We start from the raw sequence: 25,686 nt of genomic DNA, 5'->3' as shown, positions 1-25,686 counted from the left end.
TTTGCCAGCTCGGTCCTACAAGACTTTTTGAGGAGCCATACTACAGATCCTCCAACTCAGAAGGTACTGCTTTGCTTTCTATTCTAAAAGTGATGAATCTGTGGCTAGTAGTATCCATCAGAACAAGTTACTTAGCATCAGTAGTGCTCTTTCTGGTGGATACTCTATCTAACTACATGTCTCTCATCGCCATACCACCTCTCCATTCTTTGGAATTTCCATCTAAAAAAGGACGCAAGTTAGAGATCTGCACACTGGCTCAGATTACATTTGTTTTACTCCACGTCCAAGGACACAGATAATGTCGAGAAGAAACTGGCCTCAGCGCACTTGGGTGGCGCTTGTATGCTTCTCCGACTGTCACTTCAGGGTAGATCAACACAGAGCAAAACAATACCACCTTCCAGCACACATGCTGAAAAATCTATTGAATCCAGTCAAGCACCCGTGGATGGTCTGAAGGTGAGGAATATTTGGTTAGGTAGAGTATGTGCTAGAAAGAGCATTACCAAAGGTAAGTAGCTTGTTCATCTTAACACTATTTCTTAGGGTTAACAATTGTCTGGTATGGCAGCGCTGCTCAACCACTTGTGCTCCTGATGTTCATTGCACTGCCTTCTCTCTGGAAGGATACTGCTTGTCATTCTTTTTACATTGTGTGGATCCAAGAGAGAACCCTGTTCTAGAAAGTAACAGATTATTTGACTGTGACATTTATTCTCCCAGTCACTTGCACTTGGTTGGGTTAATTCCATTGATCACCATCTTGCTGCACTGATTTTTAGTGGCTTCTAGGCAGAAAAGAAAAATTAGGTGTGGAACTTTATAGAGACATGATGTTGGTGATCATATTACAAATGACATGAGAATACGCACTACTGTTTTTTAATGTTGAGATGTTTTGGAAAACTCGGAAGTCATTGTGCTCAAGGATGCAATAGTTTGGATTCATGATGATAATTTCTCATGGGAAATAACTAATACTGGGTAAGTAAGCAGTTCTTTATTATTCTGAAATCAACTCCTTTGACCTTCTTCATGTGTTTGTCTCCTACACAGGCATCGAGGAATAATCTATTCATATCAGTTTTCTGTGGATCATCTCGCTCGGGAGAGCATTCTTCCCATCTGCCGATCATCGTATGATGAAGCGATTGGCTACAGCTATAACATTGGCTTGGCAGTCCCCTATGACAACGTGTAGGAACCCAAGCAAATTGGTGGTTTATAGACAGATTCTGTTTCCTGAAAGAATGCCAAGATGAGCAGGCAAAAAATGTGGAGAGCGGGGACCAACTTTCTACTTCAAAGCACAATAAATACCATTGTTGGAGAATGTCCTTCGTGTCTCATGCTGCTGATTGTGCCTTGATTGGATCTTGGCCTCAGAGCATCAAGTTTTTGATGCGATAATGGGCTCAGGAAGCCCATGTCATGTAGTGCACAATGACTTCCAGAGCTGTGCGCTTTCTTCACATGGCCTACACTACACCTGCTCACCTTTCGTTCCGCTACTTTTGTATGAACTGAGTATTTTGTGCTCTCTAAGGAAACAATTGTATAAAACAACTTCTTTTGATTTGGACCATTAGAGGGACTGATTTACAATCCAGGTGGATTTGAAAACCTACACTGCAACTCCCTTTGTAAAAATCCATAAGTCAGTTCTTGAAGGACGAAGAAGAGGTGCTCTCTTTGCTGATGGTCTTGGCAGAGCCCATGAGAAATGCAAATTGATCCACTTTCTAGGGTGTCAAGTGGTCTGTATGACAAACTGGCACGTTAATTGATTTTGACTGGGTGTCAAACTGTCTGTGTTTATAACAGGCAGGTTTATGAACCTTATGATGCACAGTTCATGTTGTGTACACACAACTATATAAACCATTGAATATACAGCCATCTTCAGTGACCCACATTGTATGTTGGCATGTCTTTGTTCACAACGACATGTTTCCGTGGGAAAACCAATCTTACCTGATCTAATTTGCAATCTGGATGTACTAACCAACTTGCAGCAAACCCCTGAGTTTATTGGGCCGTGTGGTATTACCTATTCCACAAGTGTAAAAAAAACATGGGACATGGAAGTGGTAAATGCTTGCATTCTATTTTGAAAAGCACCTGTGCATAAAACGTCAGCTAACCTTATTGCAGCAAGGCTTGTATGTTTTTAAGAATACTCCTTCAGAGCAGTAAAGATGGATATTATATTTTAGAAAGGCTGTTAAAATGTAAAAAAAAAAATCATGTCTAGTTTTTTAAATTATTTTTATCCAAAGTTTTTTTTGTTTTATTCAGACGACACCATGAGACATTCAGTGTAGTGTCAACGCACTCAGAGACATATTTGTAGTGGCCACTGTGTAAATGATCATAAGTCTGCAAATTTCAAAATGGCTACCAGACTTTGACAGCTAGCACAGAGATTTGCCTGGTAAAATATTTATTGGATACAAACTGTTAAGATCAAAATGGTCGAATGTGTAGAGATAATGAGCATGTTTGTACTGAGATTCATCCAAAATGAAAGTGTGGTAAATAAATCTACCTGTAAACGAAATTTTGGTACAGAGAAATGTGTATGTTTGGGCACATGAATTTCTCTTTTTTACTCCACTCCTACATGTCCTATCTAAAATTCTCTCGTGGTATACATTACAATAATAGCAATCCTGTATAAATTTGATCATGGCATCACAATAACGTCTGCTTAAATTTGGAACAATGTAATGCTTTAAACACAAATTTATAACCTGCAGTAAAAAGCAGGACTGTTGTGAGGAATCTTATTGACGCAAAGCTGTGATTAAAGAATCATATGTTTTTAAATTACCCAAGGAGCCTTTGACTTGGATGCTCCCCGTTCTTTTTATATACATTGTAGCGACTGGAGCAGTGGTCCTTCTCCAGTGATATAATTAAAGAGGAGGACATTGAGAGTTTGCTGGGGCTGACTTTCAAACTGTGTTCTCAATTAAGAACAGTTTCACTGGCTAAAATACATGAAAATAGAGTTGATGTTTGTTAAGCACTGGCTGGGAAGAGAAGGGAACCTTCCTTTTGTGTGCTTTAACAAACTATCACGCCAATTGTAGCTGCCTAGGCCTAACTACAGCTGTGGGTTGGTTGCAATTAACTTTTAAAGTTACAACAAGTACGTTTTCTGGTCGGTACTGTGAGCCAAGCTCACATTGCAATATTCTAGAATGGGAGAAATTGAGAAAACATTTGCTTCTTGCTGACTCTATTGCTCCTTGTCCATAGAAGTTCTTCCTTGTTCATTCATATTGGGTCATAAACTGCTTCCACAGATATTCAGTGAGTTTTGCATTCCCAATCTTGTGCATGCGTTTTCATCTACACCATTTCCTTTCTCAAAAAAGCATTGAAAAAAGCCAATATTTCTAGATTTAATGAGCTAACGCATGCCAATAGCATCTGTGTATATAAGATTAAAAAATATTAATGCCAGACCGTTTGGCTTCTTTTTGGGTCTAGGTAGGGCATCCTCAGTAATAATCAGTGGGGTAAACAGAGTCCGGTCCTGGACTTCATGGACATCATATCCCATAACCTTCTACCAGAACCCATAGTCTGTTGGAAAGCTAAGCCCTTTCAGAAGTTGGTGATACCATTTTCTCCTGTCAGTGTTTCATACATTTCTTTACTCATAACTTTCCCTGAAATTGGATGGAGAGATTATGATCTGCAGACTTAGTGCTCCTGAAACTTTTAGGATGAATTGACAATTTCTACTGAGTAAGCCCAGCAGAAACGACTTAAGACAGAATATTCCGTAAGGTGTCGGACCCACAGCCTAAATACCCTGAAAGAATGAAGAAGAAATCTTTGTTCTTCCTTCAAATTGTGTCCTTTGCTGCTAGTAAGCTCTTTTTCCACAGATGACCAACAGAACAAAGATACATTGGTAAATGCATTATGTTTCGCTTAAATGATTAATATAATTTTTATTGTTCCTCAAATTACAAGAACATATCCTCTAAATAGCAAGAAAGAAAAGAATAGAAAGTGTTAAAGTGATCAGAAATGCTTGTACTACACCATTAGGCTGCTTCTGGTGGTGAGGAAGCTGGTGCCGTACAAGAATAACCATGGAGGTGACCAGTATCTGCAGCCCGCCACCGACTCCTCACGACAGATGTGCACGACCTTGAGTGGGGGTTGAGGATAGCGCTTGTTTCCTGGACCGGACGTTTAGGGTGGTGCCGCTACTCATCCATCTGTTCAACATCTGCTGCACACAACTAATGGACTCATGCCACACTCCTGCACCAAGTTGTTATCTGCTCTGAATAGTACTCCTACCAGAAGTAACTGCAACAGGAACTAGTGATAATCCCCAAAAATTGTTACCCTTGCATGTAGGCCAAATCTGCTGATTGGGGCAGGTCAGAAAGAGAGAAACAAACGTACATGAATAAGTACTACAGTAAACATGTTGGTGGTGGATTTGCGAAGAGACCACACTACAACAACAGGAATTGAAAAACGATGCTATCGTTGAGGGCCATCACTCCCAAATGTTGGACCCTGTCCTGCGATTTTAAAGAAAGAAAGAAGAGAAAGAGAGAGACAAAGCAACAGAAACAAGCATTTACAAATGAAATTGGTTTCTTTTGTGCAATCACCTGGCCTTGACCCAGGCAACGGTAAAGATATTTTCCTTGAATTTGTGTTTTTTTTTTTTTTTGCAGGACTAGCTAAGCATGTACACTAACATACCAGTTACATGTGTACACTTGCACCTGTTCTTCTTTTAACCTGCCTTAATTTTAATGTATTTACAAGGATTTACATTTGCCAATGGTATCACTATACTATGGCATCAACTGCCAGGGATTGGCACCTTTGTACTAGGGTCAGCATCTTCTCAGGGCTTGCCACCAGTGTACGGGGACCAGCCTGTTGACAAGGACTGCCATCAAGCAATGAGTGTCCAAGGCATAGATGTGCTATCTGTAACATATGAGAATGGCTAAACTGTTTGTGACAAGTAAAGTAGCTCTTGTCTAACTTTGTGTGATGTGCAAATAAGTCCCAACATGGCATGGATTCTCTGCCGATTGAAAGTGCGCATTTGGCCTGTTGCCTTCGTCTTTGGCCAGGGAACAGTTTGCTATAGTGTTGCAGAATTCTGCACAGGCTATCAGAAGGGGCAGTCATACATTCCTGCTCCCTTTCATCAACACATGTACCTGTAAACACAGTCAGTTCTTCATGCTGCGTCCCAGTAAGCAATACAATTATCTGTGAAGCCTTAAGCTGCAGAGAGAGAAAACAGAATAGAGAGCTTGTGCAGTATCATTCACAATGAGACAAAGCTTTTTATTCATTACTGTAGGAACAGAGAGTAGTGCAGAAGAAATGAAGAGTAAATGTATCTTTCCAGCCTTCACCACAAACGAAACACGACCAAAGCAGGATATGATTACGTAGGTAATGTGCACATGGGATGGGGGAAGCAAGTAAACAACCAGGGTTCCAAGTACAATCGGTACAGTCTAGTGGAACAACTTAACTTCAGAGGACAAAAGACATAAGAGGGACTTCAAGGGAAGGGCTGCTGGGGTTGGGTACCCACTTACGGTAAATAAAGCTCTGTTATTCCAAATGCAATTTTACTCTCCAACCAGGGCACATAGTTGCTGTAAATCTGTATATCAATTTACTCTCCCTTAAACCTTTGAACTGTCCCTACATGTTATCTTATTTCAGTCAACTAAACACAGAAAAGATCCAAGGGGATGTTTTTAGACCCTAACTGCTAAACCCCCTAATTTGAATTGACACCAACCTCAATTAGCAGTGAGTCTACACAAAGATAAAACCAATACATTCATGTACCCAAATACACAACAAAACAAAGGGAAAAGTTTAAATGAAACGAGTTCCCATCAGTCCACCATCGAGACCGCCCTTCATCATCTGGGATCTCTTGTACATATCACATTCAGGGGAACACACCTGACCAGGCAGATAATTTACCATGCCCAGGAGTGTCCCAAAACAGTTATACAGATGTGAAAAAAATGGCGTGCCTAGTGGGGAATCGAATAGCAGTGCTTAGAAAAGTGTGTGTGGTGAAAAAAAGGAGAAAGAGAAAAAGCTCTAAAATTAGGTCGTGTTCGGGAAAAAAATTTTTTAATATACACCCTCACACTCCTAAATCAATGAAAACAGTGCAAATTAGTAGTATAACAAATGACCACTAAAAGGAGATGTAAGGTCGACATGTTTCTGCAGTCGAGTGGAGCCTCAAGGTCCCCTGCTGCTTCCTCAGGACCATTAGTGCTACTGCTAAATTAAAAATAAAACCATATCACCTGAATAGTGTATGTGTAATCCTCTTCCCATCCTAGACAGTAGAAGAAAATAATATATAAGGGTACACGAAAATAGGTAAAATCAATAACATGCACATTGTGCCTTTGTTATAATGTATGTCATTTATATGGATCATATACAAATATTGACCATCATAGACAATCGCAAATCATTAATACGTGAATTGCAAGTTTTAAATTCACTCACCAACTTGCTGGGAAGGAAAAACCCCACCTCACCTGGCACGAGCTCAGGTAGGGGATGCACCGCACTACAAAGAAAACGACAAAAAATAGTGTATATGTACACCTGCATTCCTCATCTAACTAGTCTAGTATATGCCCATAGCGGCGCCGCATATTCCCGCTGATGTCAATAGCACTCCCTGATTACATTCGCCGCTTATGGGAATGCATTGTTTTAAACTTACGATTGGTCCTGTGACTCAACAACCAGAACCGAGACACCCAAACGTAATAGCCGAGGCCCTGAATGGTCCCACGCACTCGGACTGTGCTTCTTAATACTTGTAAAGCAAGCTTACCTCTCCGTCGGTACACCGGTCGTCCCTCAGAGCTCTATCGTGGGGAGGAACCGACTCGGTGTACCGGAGGGGGATAAATGCATTTTCCACATCCGCGTTAGGCGTTGGGCGTGCCCAACGCGTGATTACGTGACTACGCATTGAGGCTGCCGGGAAATGTAGTTCTCGCGGGCAGCGCTTATACAACAGCGGTTCGAATCCCTACTCGGATGTCAGAACATGCAGAGATATAGAATATATTACTGTTCGAATTTATTGTCAATGAACCATGCTGTCGATAATCCAAATTATAAATCATTTTATCTTTCTTGTGGTTATGTGTAAACATCAAAAATACATTCAACAATGTTATCAATTGATACCTTGATAATGACCGTTCCAAATCTGATACATGACATGCAGCAGGATAGGCATAAATTCGCTCATATTCTTACTGCTCAGTCAATTTATCCAGAGCCACAACATCTATAATTCATATTGTGAAAGGCACACATATTTATGTAAAAGATGTAATCAAAAAAATGGGTACACCCAATGCTCTCATATTAATAGTGTTGACAATCACTGTAGTGACCACTGAGCCACTTGTTATAGACACGCTATATATATGCACAGTGCCACTTGGTACGGACGCGCTATATATATGTGCACAGTGCCACTTTTTACAGACACCCTGTATGTGTGTACAGTGCCACTCATTAAGACATGCTATGTATACTCGAATGATACAGAAGGTTTTGAATACCCTATTCATAGTCATGCCAGGCACTTAAAGCGACATCCATGGGATGTCTTCATTCAACCCACATTTATCGCTCCGAAGTCTGTAAACCCATTTTTGTTCACATTTGAACAAAAATTTAGCAGTATCAGTTACAGAAGGAAGGATCCATGGTTGGTCCAATACCGTCCAACATATATCAGAGGGTTGGTGACCAACTTGCAAGAAGTGATTCGTCAATTTTGTTGCTTGTTTACAGCAACGAATCGAACTCTTATGCTCAGAAATTCTTAATTTAATTTTTCTGGTGGTCATCCCCACATAGTTCAGTTTGCAGGGGCAAGTTATCAAATAAATCAAGTTTGAACTGTTACAGTTTGTAAACCGTCTGAGTTGCCAAGGTCTGTCAGTGCCTATATCTATGGTCAGTGTTTTGGTGGTTTGGGGGCAAGCCGCGCAGTTGCCACAAGGATGGTGTCCAGTAACTGCGGGCAAGTCCCATAGAGTACCCACCGCCCGAGGGATCGCCGTTTTCGGTCTGGTGTGGACCAGCTGATCCCTCAAGTTTTGGCCTCTCCTGAAGGCAAACAGAGGAGGAGGTATAGAGTCTGTACCTGTATTGAGAATCCTCCAATGTTTTTTGACAATTTTTTGAATCTTATTAGAAAATGTGCTGTATGTATTGACACAGGTGATTCTGTCTTGTTGGATTTTTGGGGGTGCCCATTCTAACAAACATTCCCTATTGTTGTTAGCAGCCCTTTTCTTTGCATGTTTTATTAGGCGTTTAGGATATTTCTTGTCTTGTAAATTCCTTTCAAGGGCTTTGGAATGTTCTAGAAAAGCAGTTTTGGTGGAACAATTCCTCTGAATCCGGAGGAATTGCCCAAAGGGCAAATTATCCCTTAATGCTTTGGGATGGAAACTATCATAATTTAACAAGGAATTCCTTGCCATCGGTTTCCGGTATAACTCAGAGTGTAGGCCCCCTCCTGAAGCAGAGATCAACAGATCCAAAAATGATAATTGATGTTTGTCAAAGTCAATGGTAAACTTAAGAAATTGATTCCTTTCGTTCAACCATGCGTGAAATTGACGAAGTTCATCCTCCGTTCCACGCCAGACGACCAAAATGTCGTCTATATATCTTTTCCATACTCGCAGACACTGAAGATGGGGATTAGTGTCTGCGAGTACGTGTGTTTGTTCGAATGTATGAACATACAGGTTAGCGAGACTGGGAGCAAAAACACTTCCCATACTGGTCCCGCTAACCTGCAAATAGATCAATTCCTCATATTGGAAGAAGTTCTCAGTCATGGCAACCGTTGCCAAGGTCATGATGAATCTGACCGGAGTGATGGAATTAAGATCTCTATTGGTCAACAGTGCTTCAATAGCCTCTAGAGTCTCGGTTTGGGGAATTGATGTATATAAACTTTCCACATCAAATGACACCAAGAGGTCAAGGTCTTCATTGAATTCAATATCAGGCAGGATCCTTAGGACATCTTTGGTGTCTTTAAGAAAAGTCGGCATCTCCCGCACTATTGGTTGCAAGAAAAAATCTACGAATGTAGATAAAGGTTCCAGCAATGAACCAATACCCGATATGATCGGTCTACCAGGTGGGGGCGTTGTATCTTGTGTACTTTTGGTAGCGTGTAAAAGTACGGCATTTTGGGATTGGCAGTACATAGATATTGGGATTCCTTTTGGGTGATCCATCCTTCTGCTAAGCCTTCCTCAACAATATGGCCAATAACCGTAACCAGCCTATCAGTAGGGTCACTATCTAATTTGCGGTAGGCCCTTGTGTCATTCAGTTGGCGCATACATTCCTCACGGTATGTTTCAACATCCATTAGTACAGTTGCCCCGCCTTTGTCGGCTGGTTTGATTATTACCGACTCCAAGTTTGCCAGAGTCGTCACAGCCCCCTGTTCAGCTTTGGACAGGTTAACAAAATCATTTTTTGGTTGACGGTACAACTGTCTCAAATCATAATCCACTGCCTCTTCAAAGGTCTGCACTTTGACTGGTAAACCCATGGTACTGGGATTAAAGGTAGAGGGTCTCTTAAGACCAGTGTTCTCTATATCTTCCCTCTGTGTTGCAATCGTTTTGTTAGCAAACAGATAGTGGAGCCTGATTTTGCGAAAGAATTTTCCCATTTCTGTTTGTATAAGAAACGGGTCACCCTTATTGGTTTTCACAAAGCCAAGTCCTTTGTTGAGGACCAGTTCTTCAGTATGCGTTAGAACGTGTTTACTCAGATTAATCACGAGGCTGACGTTCCTGCCTGTTCCTGAGGGATCTTCTTGCCGTTTCTCAAGTCCATTGTTGCTGGAGCGAGATTCCAACGGACCTGGCCTTGTGTTGGCCTCTCGGGCGTCCAAAACCCTGTCCTAAAAAAGGCTGCTGGTTAAAGTCAGGGTATGGTTGTTGTGGTCCAAAAGGACCTGACGGTGGAAAAGTCGGTGGGCCCCAAGGTGACGGTTGCCACCTTGGTGGAATCGGAGTTTGGCTATAGTAGGGATTATAACCCCTCCTATTTCTCCTGTTTCCTCGCCCTCTCGCGCCACCCTTGTTGCTACCTTGATTCGAAGAGTCGGAGTCAGTGGATGTCTCATCGGAATTCGACGTACCATATGCCGATCCCCCAGTCCGGCCATTATTGTTGAAAGGCGTCGGTACATAGTTGTCACCCGTATATGGATATATGGTCTCAGCAGAAAACTTGGCCAAGTCTTTCTTGAATTTATCAAGTTTATTGGACAGGATAGAGTTCCTGAGTTCTTTACTAGTTTTATTTCCTTCTTCCTGTCCTTTGCTGAACATCTTACCAGACAGAGTTGTCCTGATCTGGCCCTCAAGAGTTTGGATTTCAACCAATATTTCATCAGCTCTTTTTTTGGCCGTTTTAATGATCAGCACTAGCCAATCCCGCGTGCACTTCCACGCGATGAGATACCAGTCCCTACAAAAATCCTTGTTGTCAAGGAAGAGGCGCGGGGCATTGTTAACAATTAGCCCACTGGGAGCACAATTGCCCCTAAGATATTCCGCCATGATGATGCCATGGACACAAACCCTTGCCTGATTCTTTTTGAGTACAAGGATTTTGGCCCACCCATCATCACTGGTTAATTGAATAGATGGTATAGTGTCTAATATACTCGGATTATCCGCCAGAATCGAGTCAATTTCAGCATCATCGAATGCCAAACCAGGATTAGTGGCCATAGTTACAACAGGGGTATTACAACACCAGAAACTAGCATATGACCCAACCAGTATGAATTGAAATGTGCTATATTCAATGTTGCGGTGCAACTAATGATCAGGATCTGCAGCCAGAGCTGCACAAGAACAACTAAACACAGAAAAGATCCAAGGGGATGTTTTGAGACCCTAACTGCTAAACCCCCTAATTTGAATTGACACCAACCTCAATTAGCAGTGAGTCTACACAAAGATAAAACCAATACATTCATGTACCCAAATACACAACAAAACAAAGGGAAAAGTTTAAATGAAACGAGTTCTCATCAGTCCACCATCGAGACCGCCCTTCATCATCTGGGATCTCTTGTACATATCACATTCAGGGGAACACACCTGACCAGGCAGATAATTTACCATGCCCAGGAGTGTCCCAAAACAGTTATACAGATGTGAAAAAAATGGCGTGCCTAGTGGGGAACCGAATAGCAGTGTTTAGAAAAGTGTGTGTGGTGAAAAAAAGGAGAAAGAGAAAAAGCTCTAAAATTAGGTCGTGTTCGGGGAATTTTTTTTTTTGATATACACCCTCACACTCCTAAATCAATAAAAACAGTGCAAATTAGTAGTATAACAAATGACCACTAAAAGGAGATGTAAGGTCGACATGTTTCTGCAGTCGAGTGGAGCCTCAAGGTCCCCTGCTGCTTCCTCAGGACCATTAGTGCTACTGCTAAATTAAAAATAAAACCATATCACCTGAATAGTGTATGTGTAATCCTCTTCCCATCCTAGACAGTAGAAGAAAATAATATATAAGGGTACACGAAAATAGGTAAAATCAATAACTTTTTTTCCCGAACACGACCTAATTTTAGAGCTTTTTCTCTTTCTCCTTTTTTTCACCACACACACTTTTCTAAGCACTGCTATTCGGTTCCCCACTAGGCACGCCATTTTTTTCACATCTGTATAACTGTTTTGGGACACTCCTGGGCATGGTAAATTATCTGCCTGGTCAGGTGTGTTGCCCTGAATGTGATATGTACAAGAGATCCCAGATGATGAAGGGCGGTCTCGATGGTGGACTGATGGGAACTCGTTTCATTTAAACTTTTCCCTTTGTTTTGTTGTGTATTTGGGTACATGAATGTATTGGTTTTATCTTTGTGTAGACTCACTGCTAATTGATCTTATTTCAGTCGTCACAGGTTTGGATTGGCTAGGGGCAAAGGCGCCAGTGTAGGTCTTAAAACTAATTGCAAGAATATAGCATGTGCTCTACGTTGGACTGCTCCTGTCTTAGTGTACACCTTTCTCACGCACTGCTCTCTGCAGATTTGGGGATGAGATCAGGACTGACGTAGAAAGTGGGAGGAGTCTCCCTTTCAAATTAAAGTAATGATACTATGTACCTGCACGTTTAAAGACTTTCAAAAGTAGGACTGTAAGAAAGAATTATTGGCTGGATTCACGTACACAGAGCCTTGGTATTTGAAGGCACCGGCGACTGGATGCTAAATTAACCCTTTCGCTGCGGCGGAAATTCCGCCGCAGCGCAAAAGGGGTGGGGCGGCTGCGTGGGGCTCCGACGCTTATGACGGAACCGCTCTGTCATGGCCCTCGGGTGGGCTGTGCTTGTGACGGAGCGGTTCCGTCATTGGCCCCGCCCTTTTTTTAGAACGTCAGCGCAGGCACGAAATCAGCGGCGCGAGCGGGCCATGACGGAACCGCTCTGTCACCAGCACAGCCCACCCGAGGGCCATGACGGAGCGGTTCTGTCATAAGATTGGGAGGGGTTAAAAACCTGCTCCTCTTCAATTATTTAAGTAGTGCTTAAGAGGGGGGGGAGCTACACTAAGTATGTCTACTGTTCCAGGTCATGAGAGTGCCAATAATACAGGGCTGTTTTTTGTAGTGACCATCGTTTTGTATACTAGGGTTCTTACGTGGTTTACTAAAATGGATAAGTTAAACTACACATCCTAGTAAGCTTTGTGTATCAGTCTTCAAAAATAATTTTTGTGAAACTATTGGCAGGATAAAGTGTTCAGCCATAAAGGATGCAACACAAAAGCGCTCACCTCTACTAGCCCTGAGCCGCTCTACCTTAAGTGAACAGTCATCAATTCGTGTTTTTGTTTGTTTTATATAGCGCAAACTCGACCCGAAAGTATTGATTGGAGCGCTTTACATAAGCAGCAATTACATTACAGAAGCATTGGCATCGGTTTCGCCTATGTGATAAAGAATAAATAAGCTGTTTTTCACAATCACCCTAGGAAGGGAAGAACTCCCTGACAAGAATCATGGGAGTGGAGTGGAGTGGAGTGGATGTGGCACAGGGGCCAGTGCTACCAACTCGAGAGCTGGGGATCCCGGTTCGAGTCCCGGCGGCCCAATATCCAGTGATTCTGGGCAAATCACTTAATCTCTCCCGGTTATAAATTGGCTATATAAATCTGCTGCAAGACGAAAAAGCAGAAAGAGGCAAAACTTTATGAAAAAATATTTCCACCAAAACGATGTTAACAGAAGTTCGGCTTCGGGAAACTGATAAGAGAAGCAGATGAGAAACAAGCATTGGTAAATGCAGGAAAATATTCTACAGCTAATAGAAATGAAGGAAAAGTAAGTGTCAAGCACAGGAACCTATGAAAAGCCAGGAAAGTGAGGGACAAGGATTTAAGCCCGATATCAGATTTATATTGAAACCAATAGATTTCGCAAGCACAGTGCAAGCGCAGGGAAGGCGAAATCGAAAAAGCCAGCAGTAATGTGGGAAATCAGAGTATTAAAACCTAAAGATCATTTTACAATTAAACCTTTACAGATGTGTTACCAAAATCTATTTTGCATGAACATATGTTAACTTACACTGAATCATATAATTTAGTCATAATGTATTTTCACTGGCAATGCTTGTGAGGTTTTGTGAATTCTGAACCCGTGGGTTCCATTTTGTGTATGGCAGCCATTTTGTGGTTGCCCTCACATAGGCGGACGACTGTGGCTGAACCAGTCGTTTAAGGACATGTACACCTTAGCTCGAGTTCGTGCTGACTCCTGTTTGACCTGAGTGAACTGACCCTGTTGCCTGAAGCTGACCTTGTTAAACCAGTTCCTGCCCTTTAGCTGATCAAGATTAAGGATCAGAGCACAGGACATCATAAAGTTTTACTGCACACAAACATGCCTTATCCTACTTCTATCTGTTTCTGTTTCTTCTTTTATGGTCTATTTACGATATGGGTTGTGGTCCTTTTTATTATGGGTTTGTCCGGCTTGTCTAAAGAAGAATGTTGGGTTTGTTCAATGATTGATTATGGGCCGGACAACTGTAAAATGAGTTTGTCGTCATGCAATACTTTTGTTGTGGAAACATGTGATTGGTTAAACTGTAAACAAGGAATGTTTGCCTGAAGCATAATGTTTGGCATAAAAAGGGATGACTTGCTTTGTAAAATTGAGCAGTCTCCTGAGAACTCATACCGTGATGATTTCTAGGACTTCTGTTACTGGCTGCAGCCAATAAATTTGATCTTTGACGCCACTCAGAAGTATCCTGTGTCTCTGTATTCTAAGACAGGTGAACCCGAAGACTTTGGGCGTGCCCCTGGCGCCGCTGGGTTCTAAAACCCGGTTCTTCACTTGCTTTCTGTTTCTTGGTATAAACAAATTAACACCCACAACAGCCTTTTACCCCCTAGTCAGTTTAACCATTCACAAAGGAGCAACTTTGGCATTGGAAGGACTGCCCCTTTCTCACTAGCTTTCCTGAATGATATTCGAGTGGCCATATATTAGATAGAGGCTGCCTTGATTGGATGCCCCAATGTGCTTCTCTAGCTTTCCTCCCATGACTCACAATAAATCTAAAGGTAAATTTCGGACATATTTTTCCCCAGTTTGGATTCCACCTTCCTGCTTTTCTAATGTAAAAGAGCAAGCCTTACCACACTGGTGGCTACTTTATCCCCATCCCTTCTATGACGTCTAAAGCAGAAGTGTCATAATCTGCCTCCCCTCCCCCACCTCATAATCTGTATTCCTATCCAACTGGGTGACCCAAATATCTTTGGAGGCAGGACTTTTGAACCTTCTACAATACATAATGCCTGAGCGGAGAGATGGCCAAATGTGATCTCCTTGTCTGTCTCTTGGGTACCGTGGATGAATACGCACTTTAAAAAATAATAATTTGTCTTATCACAACTTATTTCCTGCCCATCAAGTTGTGGGAGGGAAAGAGGATTTCCCATTCATGCAGGATGTGATGGGTCTTTTTGCATGCTATTTCAAGGTGTTTTTATCCTTTGCAGGGTCTTTCTTTGGGTGCTCCTCTAGTTTCCTTCACAGACTCTACTACAAAGTTTTGTACATTGAGGACATTTCCTGAATGCACAGATACAACAACACAACATTGTCCCTCACCTGACATCCATTTCAAACTATAGGGGTTTTTCCTACAAGGATGCTTCTTTTTGTTGTGCTGAAGTGGGAGATTTGTCTGGGGCTTTCTATTCCTTAATGCAGAGGGGATTGTGGGTTAGTCTTCCTTTCTTTGTATTTCTGATTCATATCTTGGAGTTGCGTGCCTTGTCTCCAGAGGAAGATAATTTATTTCTAAACATTTATTCTTTGGATTTAGAAAGTGTTCTTCTTCTGTGGGATGTTGGAAATTAGGCATTTGAGGTTTCCAAGACCCTTTTCTGATGGAATCTTCTAATTGGAGATTCCTCACCTTGTGAATCTCCTCAGGCAACTTCTGTGATAGTTCCTGCTTGTGAGCAGGTACCACCATAAACCTCTGTCATGACTCTGTCCCGCCATCTGACATGATGACACAATGATATATATGGGCAGCCCATTCACACTGTCCGTTCCTCTTTTTCAGGGCCCACTGACATGAATCTAGATCTGCTCCTACTTATTTTGATACTTAACAAAGCCTTTTTGGCCTTTAAAATTTCTTAGCACTTCAAGATTTGTAGCATGTGCTAGAAGCAGATATCTGTAATGCATTCACTCCGCATCTGCCATTGATGCATCAGAACTAAACATGACTCCAAGCCATGTGTCAAATGCTGTGTGGTGCATCCAAAGCTGTCAGGAAACCAGAAGCCAAACTCTGTCCCCCATTTAAGTCACTAGATTGGTCCTGGTCCAGATCAACCTCATTGGGTAAGTCAAAGGCATAGTTGAGGGACAAATCAAAAAAGAAACAGGATAAGTGAGGGAAACTCTTATATGCCCATATGCTCCCAGTCTCATGAGAGATTTCACAGTTCACATACCAAAACGAAGCATTGGCTTCACCTTCCTTTTTAAACCCAATATTTGACCTGGTGCCGCTTCGCCCCAAATTCTTTGGTACATCCTTGACTCTGTAGCAGGTTGTGCCCTTTAAAGAACAATGCTGCAGACATTCAAGATATTTCCGCCTTCCTCCGATGCACCTAATGTCCTCATAGACTGGATGCTTTCAGTGAAGTTGTCCCCAGGGGACCCTTCCCCAGCCCCAAATGACCTGGGAAGAAGTCAACCCTCTCCAACTTCTGCACCGGGCCATGTGTCCAACCTGCAAAAAGAACAATTGATGGACGGAATGCTGAACAATGTCAAACACTCATCCTCGGTACGGAGATATGGGCCTAAATACATAGTTGTTTTGCTCACCAGGAGCCCACAGTTTGGACCCAGCTGTATGCAAATTAGTCTTGGCCTTGCTCCACTTAGGAACAGTCCACCCTGAACTGCCAGGTCAGGTCCTCCCTGGACCGGCAGCAAGCAAACCAGGACCGGGTTTGGGATATCATCGCTCACCAGCCATGATAGCCTGAATCCAGTGGCATGGCAAGCAAGGGACCCATGTCTGGGCATCCCTGTCCCACATGGTGTGACAATACAAAAAGAACAGTTGATGGTCGGAATACTGAACAATGTCAAACACTGGTTTCGAGGTATCACCCCTCATCAGCCAGGATAGACTGAATCAGCATTCCGTCCATCAATTGGTCTTTTTGCATTTGTCACCCCAAGTGGGAGGGGTATGCCCAGTCGTGGTTCCAGTGCTCTCCATGCCACTTGAGTCAATTAGCCTGGCCAATGAGGGCTGGATTGTTCCCATGGGGAACAGTGTCAAGACTGATTTGCACATGGCTCTGTACAAACTGGAATGGCATGGTGAGCAAAAAAACTATGGATTTAGGCCAAGATCTCTGTACTGGGGGTGAATGTTTGACATTGTTCAGCATTCCGTCCATCAACGCTTCTTTTTGCTTGTGTGCAACCTGTGCACAGGCCTTGCTGATCGTTCCTTCAACTCTATTGTCTCAATCTATAGCAGTGCTAGTTCTGGATCCTTCTTTAGCAAGGGTTCTATCTATATTGCACTACACAATCACAAAGGTGCAGCCAGTTGTGGAGGACTATCTTCCCCCACCTCTACTTGGCCATCAGTAACTGAAGGATGGAGAATATCTTCGGGCCTGAATCTGATGCAGTACAAGGTCTTCCACCATCCCAACATTATTACAATAACGATGATGATGAGGAGACAGATAGCCTACTACCTCCCTCTTTATACTGAAGCTGGCTTGTATCTCAGGGTTCTTCCAGCACTACCTGAACTCTTATACTTAGGTAATACCTTCTCACAAATGATCCAAGATAGAAAAGACGCTGCAATTTGCAATCTGCCCTGAACACTGCAGTCTCTGTTGCATGTGCAAAAGTCAACAGTGACATTACAGACAGGCATGGATGTACTCCACCGGATTTTCTGGACTTCATTGATGGATAAATGCAAAAACAACAGTTGATGGACAGAATGCAGAACAATATCATACATTCACCCCAGTACAGCGATCTGGGCCTAAATCCATTGTTTTTTTGCTCACCACACCACCCCAGTTCAGACATGGCCATATGCAAATCAGCCTTGACCCTGTGCCTCATGGGAACAGTCCAGCCCGAATTGCCAAGCCTGGACCGGAATCAAGCATCCTAGGACCGGTTTGATAGCGAGAATAAATATTGAATTCTACCATTTTGAATCGGTCTGGGAATGTGAAGGAGTCACAGACTGAAAGTGAGTGCAAGCCTCAAGTATTGCCGTTGGTAGAACTAAAAATGTATGTTGAAAGGAAAGCGGTAGATGATAAAGGGTGCGTAACTTTGGAAATTCATGAAATAAGCCTGGTTCAAATAACTGATGTACCCAAATGAAACTTTTGTTTCTACATAATTTCCAGTATATAGGTTTATTGTTGACAAGTATAAATGTATTATGCCAAATTGTGGATGCGAGAAAAGTGTCAAAATCATGCAGGGAGATGAAAGAGAGCATCTAATGTCTTACAGGAGTGTTTAGTTATTGGTGTGGAAATCATTTGTGGTTTACGAGTGAATGAAAGGTATACCTGAAATGAGAAGGATGCTATGAATGAAGTCTCAAGATCAACTCATAGTGGAGAATCTTCTGATTGGTCAGATACCCACTTTCGATAACTGCTTCAGTTGGAAAGCTTTATGATAAGTAAAGAAATCTGGAAAATGTACACGCCTTCTGATTTTGGACGTGTCAATTTTTGTAACGACATTCTTGATTTTTTTATTATTCCATAAAAACAATAAAAGGATAGAATGGACTTTATGAAAAAAACTAAGCTGGTTTTGATAATGGTAAATTAGATGTAATGTAAAGTACGATAGGGGTAAGCATCATTTTAATGGTGTCTAGGCGGCCCCACCAAGATAGATAAAGAGGATGCCATTTCGTAGTGAGTGTTCTTAATCTATCTAGGCACTTATCAAAATTTAGGGAGATAGATGTTTTAATAGATGGAGAAAACCATAATCCAAGATACTTTGTGTGTTGAGAATTCCATACAAAACCAGAGGACTTAAAATCTTCTTTAAAGGTATATTTGGTTAAGGGTAATATTTTACATTTCTCGTTGTTTAATTTGTTACCCGATACCAGTCCATAGGATTCAACTTCCTCCAAAAATGCTGTGAGTGAGGTCTGTGGTTGAGAAAGGAACATTAATATGTCATCTGCATATGCTGCTAATTTGATCTGTTGAGTGTTAGATATGAACCTTGATATGGAATTATTGTGTCAGATTTTAGATAACCGGTTCCAATGCTAAATTAAAAAGAAAAGGAGATAAAGGGCAACCTTGACGCACTTCTCTATTTAGAGTGAATTAAGGGGACACAAGACCATTAGTAAAAATAACAACTTTGGGTTCAGGGTAAAGTTAAGTGATAAAGGAAACAATTTTTCGGCCAAATCCAAACCATTTAAGGGTACGAAAAAGGAATGGCCAATAGACTCTGTCAAAGGCCTTTTCCGCATCCAAGGCTATCGCTGCTAGGGAGTCTGAATAATGTGATGTTTTGGATAAAATATAAAAAAGAAGCATGTATTATCTGTAATATTACGTCCGTTAACAAAACCTGATTGTTTTTTACCAAGTAGCAAAGGGATATACAAATCTAATTGATGGGCTAATGTTTTGGAGAAAATTTTGTAATCCACATTAACTAGGGATATGGGCCTATAATTTTTGCAAAATCGTAGATCCTTGCTCTCTTTTGCAATGAGGCATAATAATGCCTCTAAGAAGGAACCAGATGAGTTACATGATTTGGTGAAGGAGGAAATAAGAGTGTCTAAATGTGGGAGAAGTATTTGGGCAAAGTGTATGTAGAATTCAACTGTAAAACCGTCGGGGTCTGGAGCTTTATCTTTTTGAAGAGTCTTCAATGCATTTAGCATTTCCATCTGCGTAAAATCAGTTTCCAAAAGGTCTAACTTCGTTGCGGAATTGGTGCGTACCTGAATTGTAGAAAGATACTGAGTAATATCTGCATCTAAAGGCATATTCTCCGGCGTGTATAGAGATTTATAAAACTGTACAAATTCTTGAAGAATTTCGGAATCCTTGAGTTTTGGTATTTGGTCTTCATTGATAATGGATTCAATTTGGAGCCTATTTTGCTTGATCTTGAGGTAATTGGTTAGTAATTTGCCTGATTTATTTTGGCCACCATAAATCTTTGCACTGGCTTTCAATAAATATAGGGAGGGATTTTCAGTAGAGGTCTAATTAGAAGCAATTTTTGCATTTATAAGATCTGATAGGCAGTCCTTTGACTTAGAGGTGTAAATGGAGTGTCTAACCTTTTAATCTCAGTAAGAAGTTTGCTGTTCAGTGCTTTAGAAATGTTTACGTTTGTTGGATACATATCTAATAATAAAATCGTGGGAGGTGGTTTTAAAATCATCCCAAATGGTATGGAAGGGAATGTTAGCCGTTTGATTAATTCGAAAGTATTCATGAAAAAGGAGTCTAAAAGTAAGGAATTATTAAAACACCATCTTTTGGGTAACACTGGTTGATGTAAAATATCCAATTGAATTGAGACAGGAGCATGGTCAGAAATAACTATGGGTCCTATGTCAGCTAATCGTAAAGATTGGGAAACATTGTGTGAAATAAAAATATGATTGATCCTGGATTGTGTTTGGTGGGGAGAAGAGAAAAAAGTATATTCCCTCAAAGAGGGGTTACAAAGTCTCTAGGCATCCAGTAGATGAATCTATTTTATGGTTTGAAAAAAGGCTTTGTGTTTTGTTTGGGGTAAAAAAAAGTCTTAGAGGTTCGGTCTGTAAAGGGATCAACCACTTGATAACAATCACCTGCAAAAATAAAATTCTCTGAGGGATACTTTACAAGAAATTTATAAAATTCGGGACTAAAAAGAAGCATCACCGGTAAGGGCATATATATTGAACAAAGATACTGAGGTGCTCCCTATCATTAAATTAGTGAATAACCATCTACCTTCACTGTCTGATTCTTGAGAAATAAGCTTAGCATTTAATGTTTTATGACATAATGTTATGATACCATCCATTATACCATCACCAGGAGAGAAGAAAACTTCACCCACCCAATTCTTTTTAAGTTTTAATGACTCAATCTCCGTAAGATGTGCGTCTTGTAATAAAGCTATATTAACATCTAATTTAGATAAGTATGATAAAACCCGTTGTCTCTTAATGGGGGAGTTTAAGCCTCTGACATTACAGGTGACAATTTTTAAAAACATAAATTCAGCATACAGGGAGGGTACTCAACTGAACCAGTAATAACATGCATAATGTCAAATAGAAGTCTTGCAATAAGCACAAAGATAATGTCTATGAAAACCAATAGATGAAAAGATAAAGAGGACAGAGAACAGAAGAAGGAAAATTGATAAAAAGAAATATAGATAATTGATTTAAGGAAAGAAGATAGAAAAGTCATATATAGAAGAAGAATTGCAGTTAGAAATAGTAGAAGAAAAAAGACTGTACCTTTTTAAAATCCAAAACATGTGAGGAGGGATGAGGCCACATGGAATAATGACACGTCCAGACTCCACGAGGTGAGGCGGGAGAGACTTCAGGACAGACAAATAAATAAAACAATACGAAGACGGAACCTGTAAAAAGAAACAATTAGTTAAAGCCATCAAAGCACTTTGTTAAATTAGAACATTTTCTGTAACCTCAAACTGATCACACACAAATGTAACCTAAAAGAGGAAACTTAGTTAAGCGAACAGAACGTTTTACTATAACTGGTATGCATTCTGTATCCTTACAAGTAGGTCATCATACTCAGTGTAAGGAGTTTGAAGTCTTAATTAAGACAAAACAGAGTATTAGATGCGCATATTATATGTGTCCATAAATTATGTTCAATGCAAGTAAAGTGAATTATTTACTTTGACGGGATCCTCATATGTAGTAGTGTTACAATTGAAGCTTACTTTGAAACAGCAAATATAGAATAAACAAATCCGTGCCCCAATAGAGCGAAGAGCTGTTCTCATAGCAAGGAATTCTTTGTGCCTGTCCGCTGTAAACTTCGTATAGTCTTGTGAGAAGAAGAGCTGGTTACCTGATGAAGAAACACGTTTTACGGATCTAACTGCTGATCATACCTTAAGAAGATCAGTATACTCAAGAAAGTACAATGTAACTCCTCTCTGTTTCCTTATGCTGGAAGATGCTGAATGTGGAGGACCTAATATATGAGCATACTGAATGTTGAGAGTGGTGCCCTCAGGTAGATTTAACACTGTTGGCAGAAGCGTTTTTAAGAAGGTGATAGGATCAGAACATTCTGAGTCCTCAGACATGCCATATATCCGAATATTATTCTGTCTATTCCTGTTTTCAAGATTTTCAATCTGCTTCTGGTAAGATGTGACTTGAGATTGAAGAGCTTCTACTTTAAAACAGGATGACCCTAAAGATTCTACGCTATGTTCAACCTTGATAATTCTTTCTTCGATCTTTGTTGAAACATCTGTTAGGACTTGTAGTTTAGAATTTTTCTCTTCTACGAATGGATGCAAAGCACAAATTTGCTCTAGAAGAAACTCCATCGAGACAGACAAGGTTTGCTTTGGCGGAGAAGGAGGGTCCGTTTCAGCCGCTTGGTTGTCGCTTTGTTAACTGTAGAGGAAGCATTGATATTAGATGAAGAGACACTTTTGGGGGACGAATTCAGAGAATCCTTCATTGAGACAAAGTAGACGCAGGGATTCGAAGGGACCTTAAATGTATGACTTGTGGGTACCAGAGGAGTTTTTATTTTCTTCAGTCTGCCCATACAGAGGGAAGAAAAGCCCAAAACCCAGAAGAGTGGTGCGTAAAAAGACTACGTTCCTTCAAGGTATCCAGTAAGTGAGCAGTCGCATTAAAAATTGGTTGTTGCGCATCACTGTTGCCTCAATTGGAAATGTGCCAGTTAGAAAGCACAATGTAATATACTGGTATATTCCAGCTCAATTGATACGTCACTCTTTTTCAGGCTGCCTGTGTAAAAACCGTTCAGACCCTCCAAGGTATCCATTAAATGACCTAGCTCATTACAATTGGTTGTTGCACATCACCACAGCCACAAAATGAAAAAATGCAGGTTAGAAAGCACAATGCGATGTGCCAACTTATTCCAGTCCAGTACTACTGTGCTGGAAGTTGAATTGAAGTTCTTATGTATACATTTCAAGGAATTGTTACCTCAGCAGCAGGCTTGTCAAGAGACTTAGTAAATGAGGAGCATAAGGTCAGGCATTCAACCTGGACCACCCTGTCCACCCTTCTACTGCAGACCCAGGACCTGCTAACCTTCAGAAGACTACTCAAGACCTGTCTATTCGAGCAGTAGCAGCATACCCCCCACCCCCAGCGCCTTGAGACCCTCATGGGTGAGTAGTGCCCATTACAAATGTTTTGAATGATTGATTGATTGAAGAGCACAAAATCCCTAAAAAGTTCTTAACTGACATGTTGCTTTATATTCAGGCTGCCTTTTGAAACAATGCAAGCTATAGATGTCCCTGAAGGAGAAACTAGCGGGAAAAACCAACTTCACTTAACCAGCGTACATTCTCAAAATGTCCTGGCGGCAAAACCCCTTGTGATAGACTGTAAGTAGTACACCACAAGCAGCACACCGCGGGTAACAAAACTTGCTCCTCCATGTACCTTTAGGATTCCGATAACCGCGAGTGCATTGTCAGCGGTTCATTGACGGGAGACACGCCGCAAATTCCCTCAGTCTCCCCGCCGCCCTTGGTATAGTCATGGAGATGCCGCCATCTTCCGTGGGCACTAGCCACGCCCCCCATCTTTAGTTTTTTTTAACGACCTCAATTACTTGATTGAATCCAGCCACTTAACTGTGGGGTTTAGCACCAGCTGTGGGACACTATTTGTGTGGCCGTTGCCAGAAATTTAATTAACCTCTGAACACGAAATTCTTGGTATTTGCAGGTTTGAAATATGATGTGGTTTCTTTTTTCTAACTGCAATACAAGAAATGTGATATAGACTATTACTTGTCCTTGCCCATGCCTGTATATATGACAAACCATGAAAAGGTTAAACAACAGAATTGCTAGCATAAACACTGCATCCAGTGTGGAATCACAGCAGTGTCTGTGATCAAATTCTTTGCCACCCACATATGCGCTGCAGAGGATATCATATGGCAAGTGAGTCAAGTCGCTAACCAAGATTTTAAAAGTAATCTTAATTATCCACCTATAAATGCTGGTGGATGGATAGAGTTAATATAACACAAACTGGGCTATATGAAGTCTCAGCTGATCCTACATAGGCTATATGGTCTTTAGAATAGCTGTGTTTCTTCATGATATTTGTTTTATTGCACGTCTATATAACAATGATGAAACTTTACATATTTAGGTATGTTTTCTCTGAATAGCTTATTATGTGTGTATATGTGTGTGTGTGTGTTATGTTATGTTAATATTTATTTAAAGGGCGCATGTACGCCCGTAGGTTTCATGGCGCTAATGTCCAAGGCCCAGATATAGTCCCTATGCGTAGGTCTGCTTGAATAACCACGTTTTCAGGGACTTCCTGAAGGTCAGGAGATTGTCACAATTCCTGAGTGAGAGGGGAAAGGAGTTCTAGAGGGTAGCCACCAGAAAGGAAAGGCAGCATCCTCCGTGCCTTTTTCTGTTAAAAGAAGGGATGGTGAACAGATTGAGGTGGGCAGAGCGTAGGTTGCGCTGGGGTTTGTAGACAGTTAACATCTTTCTAACAAATTTGGGGCCGTTGCCATGTAGTGCTTTAAAGGCGGTACAACCTGTCTTAAAGGCAATCCTTTGAGCCATCGGTAACCAGTGGAGTTTTTCCAAACCAGGTCTGGCTGACTGCCATTTAGGTTGTTTCCAGATAAGTCTTGCCGCCTGGTTTTGGAGCATCTGGAGTCGTTTCAACAATCTGGTTGAAAGTCCAAGGTACAGGACATTCGAGAAGTCTAGGCTAGAGAGTACTAGGGCACTTATTACCTGTACGAGTGCCGAGTGGGTTAGCAAATGTGCGATTTTCCTAATTTTCCGTAGTTGGAAAAAACTGGAGGAGACAATAGCTCCCACCTGTCCTTTAAGTGACAGGTCGGTGCTTAAGATGACCCCTAGACTTTTGACCGATTGAGAAGCTGTGGGCGGAGAACCCATGTCTGATGGCCAGAAATGGGGACCCCAGCTAAGCTCACTCTTCCCGGGTAGAACTAATTCTGTTTTAGCCGGGTTGAGCTTGGGATGGTTTAGGTCCATCCACCTTTGTATGTGCAACATAGTTGCCTGGAACTCATCAACAGAGTCCGGTGTGTTCAGGGGGAATATTAGCTGCAGGTCATCAGCATAGTTGAAGATGGTAACTTTCCGTTTTTTTTAAAGAGTGTAACAAAGGTCTAAGATATAAATTAAATAAGAGTGGCGGGAGTGACGAACCCTGCGGCACCCCACAGGAAGAAGGCAGTTTCTGAGCTACAAACGTTCCAAATCTCACTGACTTTGTCCGATTGGTGATAAAGGAGGCTATCCATCCAAGCGCGGACCCTCTGAGGCCGGCCTGTTCGACACGGTTCAGCAAGATGTTATAATCGACCGTGTCGAACGCGGCTGACAGGTCGAGGAGCACCAATGCTTAATATTTGAGAGGCATCTGGACACATGAGCCTCAAGAAGTTTGGACAAGAAAGGGAGGAGAGAGATGGGCCTATAGTTTGCCGGGTCCAGTGAATCTGCACCCGTTTTTTTAGGAGTGGAACAAGCGTGGCGTTTTTGAACGAGCCAGGGACCTTGCTCTGTGAGAGGGATTCGTTCAGAACTGGAAGGATGCTCAGGGGCAGAGCTGAGCAGACCTCTTTCAAAATATGTGGGGGGCAGCTGTCATTGGGTGACCCAGAATTTACCCGAGATAGAAGCTCCAGGAGTATTTTATGATCGATGAGGGGGGAGAGCG

At 41.6% G+C, this 25,686-nt stretch overlaps 2 protein-coding genes across 2 annotated transcripts in view; one reads left to right on the top strand and one right to left on the bottom strand.

Annotated features, from left to right (window-relative positions):
• Positions 1–2,563, top strand: part of FBXW8 (F-box and WD repeat domain containing 8) — a 529,940-nt gene extending 527,377 nt beyond the window's left edge. Inside the window, exon 11 of the mRNA XM_078667126.1 lies at positions 1,060–2,563. Coding sequence (XP_078523252.1) covers positions 1,060–1,204 — 145 coding nt within the window. The 3' untranslated portion in view covers positions 1,205–2,563. The remainder of the gene's footprint in view (positions 1–1,059) is intronic.
• Positions 1–25,686, bottom strand: part of TESC (tescalcin) — a 468,355-nt gene that overhangs the window by 38,038 nt on the left and 404,631 nt on the right. The gene's annotated exons all lie outside the window — the stretch shown is intronic.

The sequence above is a fragment of the Lissotriton helveticus genome, chromosome 11 (assembly GCF_964261635.1).
Source record: "Lissotriton helveticus chromosome 11, aLisHel1.1, whole genome shotgun sequence".
Lineage (NCBI taxonomy): Eukaryota > Metazoa > Chordata > Amphibia > Caudata > Salamandridae > Lissotriton > Lissotriton helveticus.
This window is presented reverse-complemented; position numbering and strand designations above follow the sequence as displayed.